This window comes from Boleophthalmus pectinirostris, unplaced genomic scaffold (genome assembly GCF_026225935.1).
Source record: "Boleophthalmus pectinirostris isolate CB_2022bp ecotype Guang Dong unplaced genomic scaffold, ASM2622593v1 HiC_scaffold_20, whole genome shotgun sequence".
NCBI classification, from domain to species: Eukaryota; Metazoa; Chordata; class Actinopteri; order Gobiiformes; family Gobiidae; genus Boleophthalmus; species Boleophthalmus pectinirostris.
Genome location: NW_026571153.1, coordinates 26,551,143 through 26,567,848, shown reverse-complemented (window position 1 = coordinate 26,567,848; position 16,706 = coordinate 26,551,143). Strand labels below are relative to the sequence as shown.

Genomic DNA, 16,706 nt, shown 5'->3' with positions numbered 1-16,706 from the left:
GACAGTGTCAGTTTCCGTAGTCTACGCACAAATTGTCAATTGTAAAATTATATTGTTCAAATATAAAGTGGGATGTGCATTTCATGTACAATAATATTATATTTTTTAGATATGTTAAGTAACAGTTTTACATTTAGGTGTTATTACCCAGCCATTTATCTTATGTGAGTATTGCCCAATCCTGGCCCAAAATTTGAGAAATTCTGGTTGGATGTATTTATGAAGGCAGCTGCACACACCTATTGTATTGTGATCAGTTAAATGCCTCAAACAGTGTAACAGACAATAGTAAAGAAATGTTCTAATAACTCCATCTTTTCCACACATGCAATTTGTCTTTGGACTCTCCATCTTAAACCACATCAATAGGACCTTTTTAAATGTGTGATGGGTAGATGGGTGTGAACATAGACAAAATGTGTTTACTTAAAATTTAAAATTGCAGTTGTGCAATTATTAATAAAGTTTCTGTTACTTGACCTGGTAATATGTCTTTACAATATTTATACACAATTAATAAAAACAATTGCGAATTAGACAAAATGCATTCTGCAAACATTATAAAATGAATTGGGTGAGCAAAAGAGAATGCATTGTGATTGTGATAGTAATGTTTTGAGCTAATAAGTCATAATGAGTAACTTATGTAAGCAAAAATAAATTTGTTCTAAAATAAATAAGTTCAGGAAAACATGAAAGACAAATTTTGTGAACAAAAATTTTAAAAAGTAAAGGCAATCTGTTTCCATGTTTTAGTTAAAATAGCATTGTTTGTTTGTTTGTTTCTTTCTTTTTTAATTAAAGTGTATACTTTCTGCACAACAGAATAGTTTTATGGCGATAAACTGGGTTTAGGGTTATTACACTAGAAACTAGCTTTACAGATAGCAGCTTCTCCAAGGCAGCCTCTTGCTTGTTTTGGACAATTTACAGAAGAGCTAAATGCACAACTGTAACATACAAAAAATATATGCATATTACAATCATGTTTCCACATTTATATGAACATAGAATATGCAGAGCTCCACAAAACAGTGTACTTAGACTTTTGTGATCCACAAGGTATATTACTTGCACAGTTTGCTTCAAAATAATATTTCAAATAGAAGTATAAGTCGTGGTTCAAGTGTAAATGTATTTTGGAAAGCTACTCAAGTAAGAGTAACTTATCGAGCAGGCGTCTCCAACCTGTAGCTCGAGCACTACCTGTAGCTCTCCACCCCCTTCCAAGTTGCTCACCAAGGGATTTTGGAAATATATGTATTTGGGTGGCAGTAGCTCAGTTGGTAGAGCATTTGCCCACTGATCTGAAGGTTGACAGTTCAATTCCAGCTCTTGACATAAACATCACAGGTTGAGTGGTCAGATCCACTGACCCACAGATTGACTTGTGTGATTCCAGCTCCCACAGATGAATGCTGTCGTTGTGTCCTTGGGCACTTAACCACCTTGCCCACAGTGTCTGTATACACTGGTGTGTGAATGGGGGAGTGGTTTCTTGTTGTAAAGTGCCTTGAAAGCGCTATAGAAAAATGTGACCATTTACCATATGTATTGCGCTGAATAGTTCAAATTTGGTTGATTAAATGCCTATTTCCATTGTAAATGTGTCATTTTGATGCCTAATTTTGTGCACTGATAAATGGATAATGTTTTATAAGAATCTAACTGTACCTCATCTACAGCTTGTCATGGCTCTTATTTTTACAAAATTTCTAGTGACTGCTAAAAAGAGTAGCTCTCTGGTATTTTCGTTTTACAAAAGTAGCTCACAGAAGGAAAAAGGTTGAAGACACCAGTTATGGAGTATCCTTGCTATCAGGAAGAAACATCTGATTTATGGTTATTTGACAGACAAAACATGAAATAATGCACATAAATCTGGTATTTTCGAAGGACAGACACAAAAATGACAAAAACTGAATCATATTTGAAGGAGCTGTGCAAAATACACATTTTCAAATCATTTCATATTGCCAACACAAAGCTTCTCTCACTGGTATATTTACTTAGCCCAAACGTTTACACAAGTAAGAGTACTGTTACTTCAATAAAAATATTACTCAAGTAGGAGTAAAAGTATGCTGCTGCAAAAGTACTCTAGAAAGCACAATTTCTTTGAAAGTAAATGTACCTGTACCGTCGCTGCTTATTTGTAGACAAGATACTTGTTGAATTGTTGAGTCCTGGGAAATATTGCACTGTTAAAATAATCACTTTTCTGTTGGTCTGCCTTGTTCAAGTGTATTATCATGTAACATTTGTATATGGAATTATTTAATGTTAAAGGTGCATTTTTCTGGTGGAAGGTCTGCCACCTGCTTGTCCTGCTTGTTGTATTATTATTATTATTATTATTATTATTATTATTATTATTATTATTATTATTATTATTTATGTAGGCGTCATTTTGATCTTTTATTTGTTGCTTCCCTGTTGCTTTGTCCTCCATTCACTGTGTGGCAGTATGGTGCCCTCCTTAACATATTTAAGGGCCAAGATGGCAGCCACAGGTGCTGCTCATCAGGGGCACAACGTTTTTGACCGCATTGTTTGTATTGTGGAATATGTGGATGGCACTGGTAAGTCAATAATGGACTAAGAATTTATCTGTGGATTTATATTACAAGTGCGTCAGAACAACTTTAAATCAGTAGCCAGATGCCCGGTGGCATAGGGCCACTGGCTGCTACATTAGTCAAAAACGAGCCTCAGGAGCTAAAGCACTGGATCTGAGGTGAAAGAACCAGCACGCTTGTTGGAGGCAGCTGGAAATTGAGTTTTGGAACTGTCAGTTGCATGCTGATAGTTCAAGATTGGAGATTTCTTTTGGACTCAAAATAACAATCCTGCATTGGGTAGACTATGTGGTAGATCATCATTCTCTATAAGACCAGAATTATTTAAGAAATTGCCTATTTAACTGTTAGTATGGATCACAAAGTGGATTATGACAGTTATTTGTCACATGGGATCTGCAGAATTCAAAGTGATTATCAGAATTCCTCTTCTAAAGTTAGAAGGATCAGTACATCAGATCCAAATTGTAACAAGAAAAAGGGAATTGTTGGAAATTAAAGCTGAACTTGCTATAGCTACTGCAAAGCAAGCATTACATTACAAGGGCGCCAGAACAAGTAGCCAGGTGCCCAAAGAATTTTTAAGCAATAAAAACTAATAAAAAATGTAACTGAATTAAAACGGAGTAATTGCAAGACATGTAAATTTAATGCCTGATTTCTTCACGTAGGCAAAAAGGTGAACTCCTGAAAAGTTGCATAGAGCGCCAGTGCATTTATTCACCCACCAGAGGGCGCCAGAGTATAACGAGTCAATAATCAAAGACACTGGGGTTTATGTTCATGTATTATGAATATGCATTTTCTTCTCTTTTTCTTATTTAAACAATTTACAGCATGCAGTGTTTATAAACTCGTCATTTAGCGCTCTGTCTGTCTCTAGAGTTCAAGAGAGATTCCCCAGTCATTTCAGTGGGTTTAAAACTATAAGAAAAATGCATTTTCAGTTCAGTTAAAAATGCAGCAGACCCCTACTCTCAAATGTAGTGAAATAACAAAGTATCAACAAAGTATCTTCAATTAAACTGTAAATTGTACTTGTATATTAGTACTTTCTTGGCCCCATTGCCACTCTATTCTATACCAATAGATACCAGATGTAGCTGACTTCAAGAGGTCACTCTGGCCTGGGAATGTCTGGAATGCCCCTGGAGGAGCCCAGTATGTGGACACAAACACCACCTAAAGAAAGCCCATTGCAACAAAAATCAGCTACAAAGCCAATCTAGCATGATCATCTTTGTTTTTATAAAATTTATGTGACGAGTTTTTCACAACTTTAAGTGAGCAGAACGGAGTTTTGCCTTTGCTGTAACGGTAAAGCTTGCGTTAACTAGCACCCTAACATGGGCTTTCTGTTTATTGGACAGTAAAAAACGTTTTAAGAGCTGCTTATACTTAAATAAGATATGATCAAAGACTGTATGCCTATAATAAATACTTAAAAATTTCTTTCTGGATTGTGGAAAGCTTTTTTGCCCACAATGTTTTAAGTTTTTCCTTTTATTTTATTTTATTTTACTTGTTGTAGAGGCTAACCGCTGTTATCTAAACTTAACCCAAGCACATTAGAAAGAAGCATTAAAAAAAAAAAAAAAACAAGCATCTTAAAATGTCTTATTTACCAGTACAACTGTACATAAGTATAAGTTATGAATGTCTACTTTTTACGCGTTTGTATTTTTTTCATGCCACGCCCATCGGATGACATTGGCTGAGCCATTTTCGCGTTTCAGGTCCAGGTCACGTTCACTCTGCTTAGGCGGCGTCACGGCGTTGAGGTGAGTCCAAATCTACCAATTTTAGTTAAAAAACAAAACAAAACAAAAAACCCAAGAAAAACGATTTTTTTCCATGTTTGTTTAATCATCAAATGGCAACCAAATAACACGCTGTACACACACAAGAATGATACGTGTTTATTACGTCAAAATTGACCAGGACACATGGCCAGGCCACGTGCGACGACTCTTCACTTTCGGTGAGTTAAGGACTGAAAAAGACATTCAACTTAAGGTGAAAATGTCGACAGTTGTTGAAATAGGACGTGGAAAGTTCGGATTTGGTGTAATTTAAGTTTTCTTGTCGTGTAACACGATGCTAGAACGGGCTAGTTTGTGCTAAAAGGCGTTTGATGAGGCCGCTCACGAATGTAGATGGTTTCCCACATAATTGTGTTCAACTTAAAATGGCAGACTAGCGACAGCATTACAGTTCTTGGGTTTTGTTTCGTTAACTTGCAGAGGGTGGTCATATTTTCCAAAAAAGAAAAAAAACAAAACAACGACTAACATGTGAGCCAGTATCGTCGCATTTTCTTTGTGTGTTGGTCATTTTTAAGCAGCTTTTCTGTATTTTACCTCAACAAATGGGGACTGTATGCATCTCTTTAGTGATGCCAGGAGTCAAATTAGTCAAAAATAGAGACACCTGGAACATTTCTTGTTTAAAATTGGGACAAGTCCTGAAAAGTTGCGTAGTCCGCCTGTGCATTTGTTCAGCCACCAGAGGGCGCCAGAGTAAAACAAGTCAATAATTAAAGACACTGGGGTTTAGTTTAAAGTAATATGCATTTTTCTTTTAATATTTCAATACCGTAAAACATGCAGTGTTTTTATACACTCTTCGTTTAGCAGTTAAGCATTTGTTAAGTGTCTTCTTTCTGTGTGTGTTTCTAGGGGGACAGAGTTGGGGGAGGGACTTCCTGTCTTTGTCTGCTCTTACAGAATAAATAAAGTCAAGTTTGTGCTCCTCAGGCTGTTTCTGAAGCTGCTCTCTCCACTCGCTTCACTGTGAACACTTGGATTGTCTGTTCTGATGTAGAACTGAAAGCAACTGTGACTTTTAAACACTTTGAACACACGGATAACCCCAACAGGAAGTAGCCTTAGCAACAGCACACGGACTAGCAAAGCATCATGGGTAATGCTCTGCTGCTCGCCTTTCAAAATAATTTTTTAATGTCTACATTGAGAGAGCTCGTGTTGTACAGTCGTACACAGCAGAGGCTGTATTGTACTGTTTTTGTTATTGTGTGTGTCTGTGTGTGTGTGTGTGTGTGTGTCTGTCTGTGTGTGTCTGTTTGTGTCTGTGTGTGGTGTGTGTGAGACACGTCCTATGTTCTCACTGAGGACGGCATGTCTGTGCACGTCCTTCTAGGCTTGTCTGTGTACAACTCATACTTACCTGGCAGGGGAGATACCATGATCATGAAGGTGGTTCACCCAGGGCGAGGCTCAGCCATTGCACTCCGGTTGTGCTGACCCCTGCGAATTCCCCAAATGTGGGAATCTCGACTGCATAATTTCTGGTAGTGGGGGACTGCGTTCGCGCTCTCCCCTGATTGCAATGTATAAAGAAACACAAATGGTGATAAAGCTTGATCAGAGGTGACTGTATTGTTCGAGCCGAAGTGGACTTCTCCAGCTCAGTACAGTGTGTCATTGATGGGTGCACTAACGCTTGACGCAGCCACTGTATCTTTTTAAAAAGGACTTATAAGTCTGTGACACATCACAGTATGATGTTATTGAGTTTATAGAGGTAGAATTACTTTTGTGTGCATATGCAGTAGAAAGTTTGGCTTCTGGTCATTTGGGTTAAAGGCATTGACTTATTATAAATTATATCTTTTCTGGTTTTCATACCTCGTCTTTGTCATAGTATTTTGTCTAAACTCTAAAAATACCAGGGCAATTCATAGCGTTTTATTCCAATAGAAATCTAGTTCTAATGATATACTTGGTGTTTTATTTGGATGAAATGGCGCTGGTCAAATCACATGTATTTGTTTTTACTTAGTCAAAGGACCCGAAGCCACGTCAGCTGGACCTTTCCACTGGACATGTCCCTCCATGAAGACTCTTGTGGACCCCCTGAGGAGCAGGTACTGTCGATTTGTCTTTTTACATTGTATTCTATATTTTTACACATTACTGCTCTTATGGCTGGTAACTGACAGGTCGTTCTTTGCATTTTCTTTAACCACAATGAGTGCGTATACATGCACATCAATAACCCGGTTATGATCGGGTTTTTTGAATATCCCGGTTTCTTGATGGTGCATGTATACGCAGTAACCCGGTTTCAGTAACCCTGTTATGGCAGTATCCCGGTTATTAGATACCGGGTTACTGTAGCTGGTTTATTCCGATAGTAACTGGGTTACTTGTGGCATGTATACGCAGTACCCCGGTTACTGCAACATAAAGTTGAGTGCGCATGCGTCCAAAAGACACTTTCCAGCCTTTCACCACAACAGTAGTCACATAAATAAATTGACCAACATAAATAAGGTGACCAAACGAGTGAAATGACTGTAAAATAAAGAGCTGCACTAAACTTGCACACGTACAATCTGCACTCGTACGACCTGCACTCGTGTGATCGCTGAAAAGCTAAAACATGAACTATCTCCTATACTGTATACGCACGGAACACACTTACCATCATTAGCGCTTCTTCTGTCACAGAAATAACACGCATAATCTACAGAGTCGTGTCATTTAGTCCAAAAGAAGCTGATCGCATCAGCGGCACAAGGAGCGAGTTGTTTTTATCACCGCTAGCAGTTTATGCTAATTTGCCAAACGGTCTTAATTTTAATTTCTGTAAAACTTAAATGTGATCACAGCTGAATTATATGTTCAAACGGGCTGATGTAGCTCTATAGTGTTTATGGTTTATATGTTGTAACGTTGAGTCGGTCTCGGGTACTCCTGACAGCCATTTTTTCAAACTTTTGCTCCAGGCTGGTAAGTCGTTGCAGTCACTTCTGGTGTTAATCAGCTTTTCAGTCGCGTCAAAGCACGCAAAGATTTTGCTGATAATGGAATGGTCCACCTCCACGTTGCAGACCGTCTTTGTTGCCGGTGATTTTGCTTGTGACGGCGAGGTGGGCAGTGGTGGAAAGTCCTCCTTGAAGGATCCCATCTCCGAGCCGCACGCCGGCCGGCTGTAGTCATGTCCCGCTGCAACAAGCTCCCTAGTGGGACTATCCCGGCCAAGTGATGAAAAATTACGTTTGGGGAATATTCTCGAGGTTGTGGGCATTCTGCTTCCGCAACGACTCATTTTATGGTTATGGCTGAGACAAAGTAAGTTCCTTTTGAAAGTTTTTCCAAGTTTGGTGCGCAGCGTCTTTTAGTGATGTGTTAAAAATATCGATACAGCGATATATCGTTACAGGTCTCTTCATGGTACACGTATCGGCATCAGTATTGATATTTTATGTACATGGAACTGCACCTTGCAGTGCAATGTGCATTTCGACCACACACGGCGCTGCCGAGAGAGAGCGAGGGAAAACAAGCAAGCACGCAAATAGAATTTATCGTGGCTGGAAAAGTTAGAGCTCATTAAGTTATCGTACGATTAATCGATTTTATTATCGTTACAGGCCTATGCTGTGCCTCGTTTATCTGCTGAAGTGAAACACTGTGTATTCGATTCCATTTCAGAAGCAAGCAGAGTAGCCTTTACATGTGACGGGTGGACCTCGAGAGCAACACAGTCTTGCGTAACGCTAACATGCTACCACATTTCTCCAAAATGGGAAATGGTTTCACACGTACTCCAAACCAGAGTTATGTTTAGCAGCCACACCTGGTCAAATCTGGTGGAGTTACTGATAGAGGTGTTTGTCTTTGATCGCCCACTCCTCAAAGACCCAGTGTTGGTCACGTACAACGCTGCAAACATGGCTATTGCAGCAGAGCTTGTGAAGTTACTACACGGGAGACGCTTTGCTCATACGTTAAATATTACAGCTCAATGCGCCCTCAAGACCACCGCAGTTTCCAGGCTGTTGGGAAGGATTCACCAGATTGTTTCCTTCAGGAAAAGTTCACTCGCCAGCATGTCCTCCAGGAAAAGCAAAAGCTTCTGGACTTACCTGAGCACAAACTAATGACAGATGGAGCAGCGCATTTGATACGGTGTTTTCTTGAACAGCAACCTGCAATCTGTGCCACATTGCTCTCCTCTGAGGTGCGCAAGAATGCTAAGGAGCTGTAGTACTTTATCATAAGCGGGCTTGTCTAATGTTGAAGATGTTGCTGAATCCCTGCGCCCACTGAAAGTTGCAACTCTTGTGATGTCTGAAGAGAAAACACCACAGTGTCATCATTGCCCCTTTACAGGCACAACTGTGCCAGAGCATTGAGGAGCAAACGAATGACTGGGATAATAAAAGACAGTAAAAATGCACTGGCACAAGACCTGGAGAAGAGGTATGCCAACAAAACCTTCCTTCAGATGGCCTCAGCTCAGGACCCACGTTTTAAGGCGCCGCCCTTCATGTCAGATGAGGAAAGAAATGTCTTTGCCACATTTGGAGGAGAGGCAGCTAGAATATCACAGGTTAGTATTTTTACTGCTTTATTTTTATTTTATTTTATTTTGTAATGCATGATCAAATTATTACTTCTAGGGATGAGCACGATTAGTTGACTAATTGATAATTGATTATTATGAATTTTGTCAGTCACATTTCACTGTTTATGCAAATTAGCCATGCAGTTTCAAGTTTTGTTTCTGTAAAACATAAACAGCAAAGGTGCATTAAACACATGTCAAACGGGCTGATGTGGCTCTAGAGTGGTTATGGTGGTTTATATATTGTAAAGTTGATTGTATTTATGCAGATTAGCAATAGTAATGATGATGATCCGTAATCCCTAATTACTACTAAGGCTACTAACACCAATCTAACATTACAATAAAATGTTAATAAAAGTAATGTAAGCCTAAGTGACTTGTATGTATGACAACTTTTTAGTAATGTATTCCATTAGATTCCACACAACCTCCACCCTACAAAAACAACTGTGCTCTATTAGATTTGTTTGGAGAGACATTCTTGCTTCCGAAGCAACAGGTCAGTCACACTGCCATTGATCGGTCAATGAGTGAGATAAGGACATATAGAGAGTCAGAACCATTGGAGCTGTCTGATGTTCCACTGAGATGGTGGCGAAAGCATGAAGGTGTTCGTCCTCTTCTATCTCATCTGGCTAGAAATACTGTCTGTGTTCCAGGAACAAGTGTAGCAGCAGAGAGAATATTTTCCACTGCTGGTGACATAGTTACAGCTGAGAGAAATGTTATTAAACCAGCTGTTGTTTCTAAATAAGACTTGTTCTTGTTTCTTTTGTTTCTAAACAAAAACCTGCCAAGACAGCACAAGAAGTAGGTTACAAATTATTGTCATTTGATTTTGTCAAAGGCAGCTTTATTTTTTTGCACTACAGCCTTGTTAAGGCCATGTTTTAAGTTACTTATTTTTATATAATTGGCCCTCGCCACTAACAAACTTAGGGGTGAGGGGTATTGATCTTCCTCGGTTTAACAAAGTTAGGGGCGAGGGGTATTGATCTTCCTCGGTTTCTTTTTTTTATTATTCCCTTTTCCGACCAAACGATGGTCCCTACTCCTATGGGAGACTGCAAAGTTTGTCGCAGAGAAACGAAATTCGGAACAGTGATAGAGAACAATGAGACAAGCCAAAAGATGAATTAGAGCATGACCCTATGACGAACAGGAAGTCGGCCATATTGGATCAAACATTCGCCGCCGTTTTGACTTGGGTGTGTACAAAAAGATTCAAGTCTCCGGGGTTTTGTCCAGATGAGCTCAGATTTGACATGCCACATCTACAGACATGAACTCACAGAAGTTGCCAATTTTTTTTGGGATACTCCTTACGGTTCGCCCGTAGCACGCCGGCGAATAACGCCTTCCTTTCCTGTTTTTTCGGTGACCTGTCACGGCCACAGGCATTGTCCTCGAGAGCTCAAATTCAAATCACTATTGTGTGATCCAGGCCTGAATGTAATGAAATATGAAATTTAATAAAAGTGAACTCTATAGCGCCCCCTAGCATAGACATGAAGTGTCAACATTATCGGATTTGTACCAAATTTGGGGATTAAATTCTATGTATGAATACAAGCAAAAAAGTCTATTACGGACATGATGCATTTTTCACGATTGGCCAGTAGGGGCGCAAAGAATCCCCCAAAAAATATTTTTTTAATTATTACAGGGACATGCTTAGTTCGATTGTGTTGAAATTTGAATCACTAATGCGGGATTTTGGCCTGAATATAATAAACTATAAAACATATGAAAAGTGAACACTATAGCACCCCCTACCTTAGACATGAAACATCAACAATAGCGGATTTGGGCAAAATTTGGGAATTCAACTCGAAGCACAGTTACAAGCAAAAAAGTCTATTGCAGACATGGGGCATTTTTCACTGTTGGCCAGCAGGGGTGCAAAGACTCCACCAAAAAAATTGTTAAAAAATGATTACAGACACAGGCTGAGTCCGATCGTGCTGAAATTTGAGTCACTCGTGCCTGATCACAGCCTGAATATAATACACTATAAAACACATAAAATGTGAACTCTATAGCGCCCCCTACCATAGACATGAAACATCAGCATTGTCGGATTTGTACCAAACTCAGGGATTAAATTCTATGCATGATTGTGAACAAAAAAGTATATTACGGATATTGGACATTTTTCATGGTTGGCCAGTATGGGCGCAATGACTCCTCTGAAACATTTAAAGGTACACTGTGTAATTTTTCTGGTGGACGAGCTGCCGGGAAGAAAGAGTGGCGTGCCGGGGCGGTCGCGAGCCCCCGGCGGTCGCATAGGGGGGCAGTGCGCGCCGGGGCGAGGGGCACCATCGCCGCGCGTGGCTTTAATTTGATATTGTTCTTATACTATATCTCTATAGTTTTGTTATTACAGCATTACGTTGCAACTGCATTGCAGTCTTGAATTGTTGCTATACAGCATAATAAAAATATTTGGGTGTGTGTGTATATATATATATATATATATATATATATATATATAATTTCTGTTTTCTGCTCAAGCTGCCATCTTACCCAGAAGTGCCAGGTCCCCTTTCTTGGCATATTTAACCCAATTTGGACTTCTGATGTCTTTTGCCCCTTTTCCAGACCTCTTGCCCTGCTTTAGGTCTCCATGCAAAACTATAATTTCATAAATTTGAAAATGAGGAACGCTTCACGAATTTGCGTGTCATCCTTGCGCAGGGGCCATGCTAATCTTCTCTGTATCGTTCCAATTTTAGTATATGTGTTAGCGAACTAACACAACATTGATGGGTTTTCGGGTGGTTTATAAAGGTCTGAAGAGGGCCTGTTTGTACACTTATGGTCGTGACGGAGTGAAACGCCTCCTCCCACATCATCCAGTCAGAGCACGTCCTTTGTTCATTGCGTCAGCCTTCCGTCTGTGCTGAATGACCGGGGGAAGGGCAGACATACCCATTAACATCCTACTGACGGCTGACTTTACCATCCCCCATGGGGAAATAGCTCAAATGGTAGAGTGCTTGCCTAGCATGCGAGAGGTAGCCAGAGTTGTGGACATTTAAACAAAACACCATCAAAGTAGATGGTCGAAGCACCCCCCTTCATGTTTAGAATGGACTAGTCTAAGAGAACGCACTGAGCGGGAGGAGCCCTGTTGCCGCTGCTGTAGTTTCTGTGTTTACAAAACGGGCAGACATCAGACTATTGACTGACCTTTACTTGCTCTTTGGTGTGCCATGAGGATGTCTGTGTGCTGAGGTAGGCAAAAGATTTACTTTACTTTTCTAGCTTTATATTCTCTTAACACAAATACACATACAAAATTTGGTAGGCCCATTTGTGTTATCTATGACAAATAAAATGTTATTGTTCCATACCAGTTGTCAAGGGGGCACTGTTGCACCCATTTTTGTATTTTCTTACATCAATCTGTTCAGGGTTGGGCTCTGCACCCACCAGTAAAATTTGACTGAGATCGGTCAAAGTTTGTGCAGATTCCTAGAGGGCGCTATTGCACCCATTATTGTATTTTCTTATAGCAATCTGGTCAGGTTCTGGGTGTGAACCCACGATTTAAATTTGACTGAGATCGGACAAAGTTTGTGCAAATTCCTAGGGGGCACTATTGCACCCATTTTTGTATTTTCTTACATCAATCTGTTCAGGGTTGGGCTCTGCACCCACCAGTAAAATTTGACTGAGATCGGCCAAAGTTTGTGCAAATTCCTAGGGGGCGCTATTGCACCCATTATTGTATTTTCTTAAATCAGTCTGTTCATTGCTGACCAAATTTATTTGGCTCTCCAACTGATGTCGGGATGTCCCCCATAAGTGCAATGTATTTTGACTTTTCCAGGTGGTGCAGTCTGGCCATTTGTTTTTTTATTTTTTTTAATGCCAAGTTATGCAACACATTTTTATATTGAATTTTTCAGCACACTTTAGGGGTGTGTGTGTACTGTATGTGTGTAACTGATGTAACTCTCTCATCTTTATCTCAAGAGACGGCGCCAATGCCTGGCATTTTCAGGCATTTCTCCTGGGTAGGTTGGTGCAGTGGAGTGAGAACCGGGCAGTATTCATGGCAGAGGAAGAATGCCTGCTCCGCTCATACGGTAGCCCCGTGCAGCGTTCCCTCAAAGAGCTTAGCTGATAGGTGCTAGGCAGGAATCTCTTCGAGGACAACACCGCGAACTGTTTGATCATAATTTCAAAAAGAATTCCAAATTCAGCCAGTAGTATCAAAAGTGTTGTGTGCTTTGTGTCTGTGTGTTGCATTTTAGGGGAGCTCATAGGTATTGAGTACCTGTACATGCAGACGGGCCGAGCACTGCAGGCCGTCAGCTTGGACCCTGGCGCTCCGGACATGGACGAGATGGGGAACTTGCTTCCCGCACCCTCTGAGGACCCTCAATTGGATGGCGCCCCTGAAAAGTTGGAGGACCTGTCTGTTGCTCCACCGGGCGACTTCCCCGAGCCTCAGAGGGAGCCGTGGTCATGGGCTCCAGCTGACCTAGCACCTGCGCCCGAGCCCGCTCTCCACTCCCCCAGGACGATCCTCTGTACCTCCTCAAGAGCCAGCTGAGGTGAGCATCGGTTCTCTGTACATGCGTGGAGCTCATCATTTGACTAATTACTCTGTATTCCTCTTGGTTTTGTGTATGTGTGCAGGAGTACAGAGGACCAGATGACCACCCTGGGTACCTGGCTGGCTGGCTTTAGTGGGGCTGCGGGAGCAAGCAGCCTTGTCCGAGAGGGGGTTAGATCAGCTAATTACCATGTATGAATAGGCCTGTAACGATAACAGATTTTGCTGGACGATTAATTGACCAAGAATTTCTTGCGATAAACGATATTAACATTTTGAGACCAGTTTCAACTAATATAATGACCATGGAATAAAAATGCAAACACATATTTTCAAAGATCAATAAACCTTACTTTCTAAATAACATTTAACACAGGAACTGTAAGATAACTAAAAACAATGAGCGGAACTAAAACAGATTTGTTAACATAAGAATAGCCTAATGTAGTCTGGCTTACAGCAAGTACTTGTTAACAAAAATGCACTTGAATAAACCATTGCTGAACCAAACACTACCAAAGCAATAAATAAAATTGATTACTAAGTCTCTTTAACAAAATTGCCCTTAAAAGTTATTTTAGTCACTGACTTGCGTTAGAATATTGTGTCTTGTCTCTCTGTGGCTGCTGCTGTGAGTGTCTCGTGTTTCTGCACTTGCAGAATATTTCGCGCGCATCGCGCTCGTGTTTGATAAACACAGCGTCATTATGCTTGTTAAACGAGAGGAGTCAGAGAGCGATAGAAGCCTCTTGTAACATTCACCCTCTTTGAGAGAGAGCGAGAAAGAGAGAGCGAGGAAAACAAACAAGCATGCAAATAGAATTTATCGCGGCCGGCCGGAAAAGTTATCGAGCTCGTTAAGTTTGCGTACTATTAATTGATTTATTGATTATGGTTACAGGCCTATGTATGACGCCTTGTCCTCCTCAAGACAAAGCCCGGATGAATTGCCCTCTCGCTTCCAGAGACCGGCTAACTCTGGGGCAATTCAAGTGCCTGACTTGAATTGCCCCAGAGTTCAAGTCAGGCAAGGCTTCCCACCCCTGCGTACTAGTGGTGGTATAAAACGGTAAGCTCACAGAGTAAATCCACATGTTGGGTCAAAGCAGCTTCATGTAATGCATGGCCTTATGGGTGACTACTGCCCTTTCTATTCCGTTTTTATAGCTACCTGACTGGGGAAAATTCAGGACCTGCCACCTGGCCCGGTGTGCACAGAACTGTGTCTCATCTACTCGGCCTCCACTTAGAGGGGGGATATCTTAATGTACTACCACCATATCCGCAACCTTGTACTGGGCAGCCAGTGGTTGAACACTCGGGAGCTAATTCAGCTGGCTGAGATCAACCAGAGGATGCTCTGGTCAATTTCAACTACACCACAGTTGGATACATAACTAAAATCTGTCCTTGAATTACTTTTTGTATTTTTTAGGTACACAGCAACCCTGCGGGAGAAGGAGAGGTTTCTGTTTGCACCGGGACCAGGCGCTGCAGCAGGTGGACACCAAGGTCCAGCACCACCACCTCCACCGGTGGTGGACCAGTGCTGGTGCAGAGTGGGTCCATTAGAGGCAGCTCCAGCGGTGGTGCACACTGGCCTGGCAGCACCAGGAAAGCCAGCCCTTGTGCCCCAATCACTACTAGCACCACTGCTGCACCTTGCTGATGATGTTCTAGCTGCATCACCAGCTGCTGTTGCTGCTGCAGCAGGTCCTTTGTCGCAGGCCACAGAGCCTTTCCCAGACCCCTACCTGCCCCAGCGGAGGCCTTGCTGCCTCTCGGACCTTGCCAGTGAGACAGCATCCCCTCCTGTCAGCTCCGCCCGCACACGGTCTGTCCGCTGCCGCACAGCCCCCAAAACCAACCAGGGATGCACCCAGGTCAGCCTCGACAGAAGGAGAATGGACACTTCCGCCACAGGCGGATCTATGTGTGCACGAGGAAGGCCGACTGGTAGAGAGAAGCAGGAGAAGAACCCGGGTTGAGCTCCCAGAACTGCTTACACCCACCTGCTGGGGCAGATGGTGTGAATAGTTTGTGTGTGTGTAAATAGTTCCCCTCCACCAGGACCGGGACCTTGACGTGGTGTGGAGGCTTACCACCAACACCGGTCCACACTCACCTGGATATCTGTAGTGAGTCACAATTTTCACTGACATCGACAAGGAATGTGATGCAGCCCTTCTGTGTAATGATGACTCGGCTGTAACCATGTCATGTTTTAATTTTTTTTGCAAAGCTTACTTTTAGAATTTACTTTTTTTTCTCTTTTTGCAAAACACAACAACTATATTTTATTGGTATGTTTGATTTTATTTATTTACTATATTAATAATAATAATAGTGCTGTCATGCGATTAAAAAAATTGAGAGATTAATTATGATCTGTAATCTCATTTTAATCTCACCTAAAAATTGCTGAGAAAAGCCGTCAATTTGAGGTATTTTCATTTAAATTCATTATTACATTATTGTGGCAGATCAAAAGACTGATAAAGAACAAAAAAAAGTGACTTTATTAAGTCATTTATTGTTTAACAAATCTCTTCATATTTCCTGTTTAGCCCAAGTCTCCATGAATAAGAAACTGTTTGCTGTAAAGTAGCAAAGACGAGGAAATCTGAACATAATAACTTTTGTTTACTTAAAGACAATAAAAAGATCTTTCCTTAACCATATTAAAAATATTATTGATAGAGAAATGCTTTATATATGAGATCACTGGTTTTAGTCCTTGTTTTAGTCCTGGTTTAGACCTGCTTTAGTCCTACTTTAGTCCTGGAATGGGTTAGTCCTGGTGTTAGTCCTGGTGTTAGTCCTGGTTTAGACCTGGTTTAGTCCTGGTTTTAGTCCTGGTGTTAGTCTGGTTTAGTCCTGGTTTAGACCTGGTTTAGACCTGGTGTTCTGGTTTAGACCTGGTGTTAGTTCTGGTTTAGTCCTGTTTTAGACCTGGTTTTAGTTCTGGTTTAGTCCTGGACTGGGTTAGTCCCGGTTTTAGTCTTGGTGTTAGTTCTGGTTTAGAGGCTCACAGGAGGAAGCGCGGTTTACGCAGCGTACGCGAGAAAACATGCGCGGCTCACGGGAGCACGTCGGTGTCCGTGCAGTCTCAGGTTAATGACAATGATGAAGGTGTGTGTTTGTTTGTGTGCGTGTGTGTCCCCTCATGTGGCAGGTCA

General features: G+C 41.3%; 1 protein-coding gene and 2 non-coding genes across 4 annotated transcripts; 2 read left to right on the top strand and 1 right to left on the bottom strand.

The window, feature by feature from the left end:
- The first annotated feature begins 2,556 nt into the window (after positions 1-2,556).
- Positions 2,557-16,203, top strand: LOC110153885 (uncharacterized). Of its 2 annotated transcripts, XM_055156484.1 has the most exons (7): positions 2,557-2,582; positions 4,316-4,360; positions 6,381-6,465; positions 13,223-13,525; positions 13,611-13,719; positions 14,429-14,596; positions 14,963-16,203. In XM_055156484.1, coding segments are annotated over exons 5-7 (723 nt in total). In that variant the 5' UTR covers positions 2,557-2,582; positions 4,316-4,360; positions 6,381-6,465; positions 13,223-13,525; positions 13,611-13,717; the 3' UTR covers positions 15,516-16,203. The 2 variants fall into 2 exon arrangements, 1 of the variants encoding a protein (XP_055012459.1); XR_008632572.1 differs by lacking the exons at positions 2,557-2,582; positions 4,316-4,360; positions 6,381-6,465 and having other exon boundaries at positions 11,603-13,525; positions 14,695-16,203.
- LOC129409926 (U1 spliceosomal RNA) lies at positions 5,758-5,921 on the top strand. The gene has a single exon (XR_008632641.1). It is a non-coding gene; the product is annotated as a U1 spliceosomal RNA (small nuclear RNA).
- LOC129409942 (U6 spliceosomal RNA) lies at positions 11,613-11,718 on the bottom strand. Its single transcript, XR_008632656.1, has one exon. It is a non-coding gene; the product is annotated as a U6 spliceosomal RNA (small nuclear RNA).
- Positions 16,204-16,706: the final 503 nt, after the last annotated feature.

What these genes read in the sequence shown, in the direction of transcription:
- LOC110153885 (XM_055156484.1), top strand. An exon ending in ACTAGTGGTGGTATAAAACG is followed by an intron (nt 14,597 to 14,962) that starts GTAAGCTCACAG and finishes TGTATTTTTTAG; the next exon opens with GTACACAGCAACCCTGCGGG.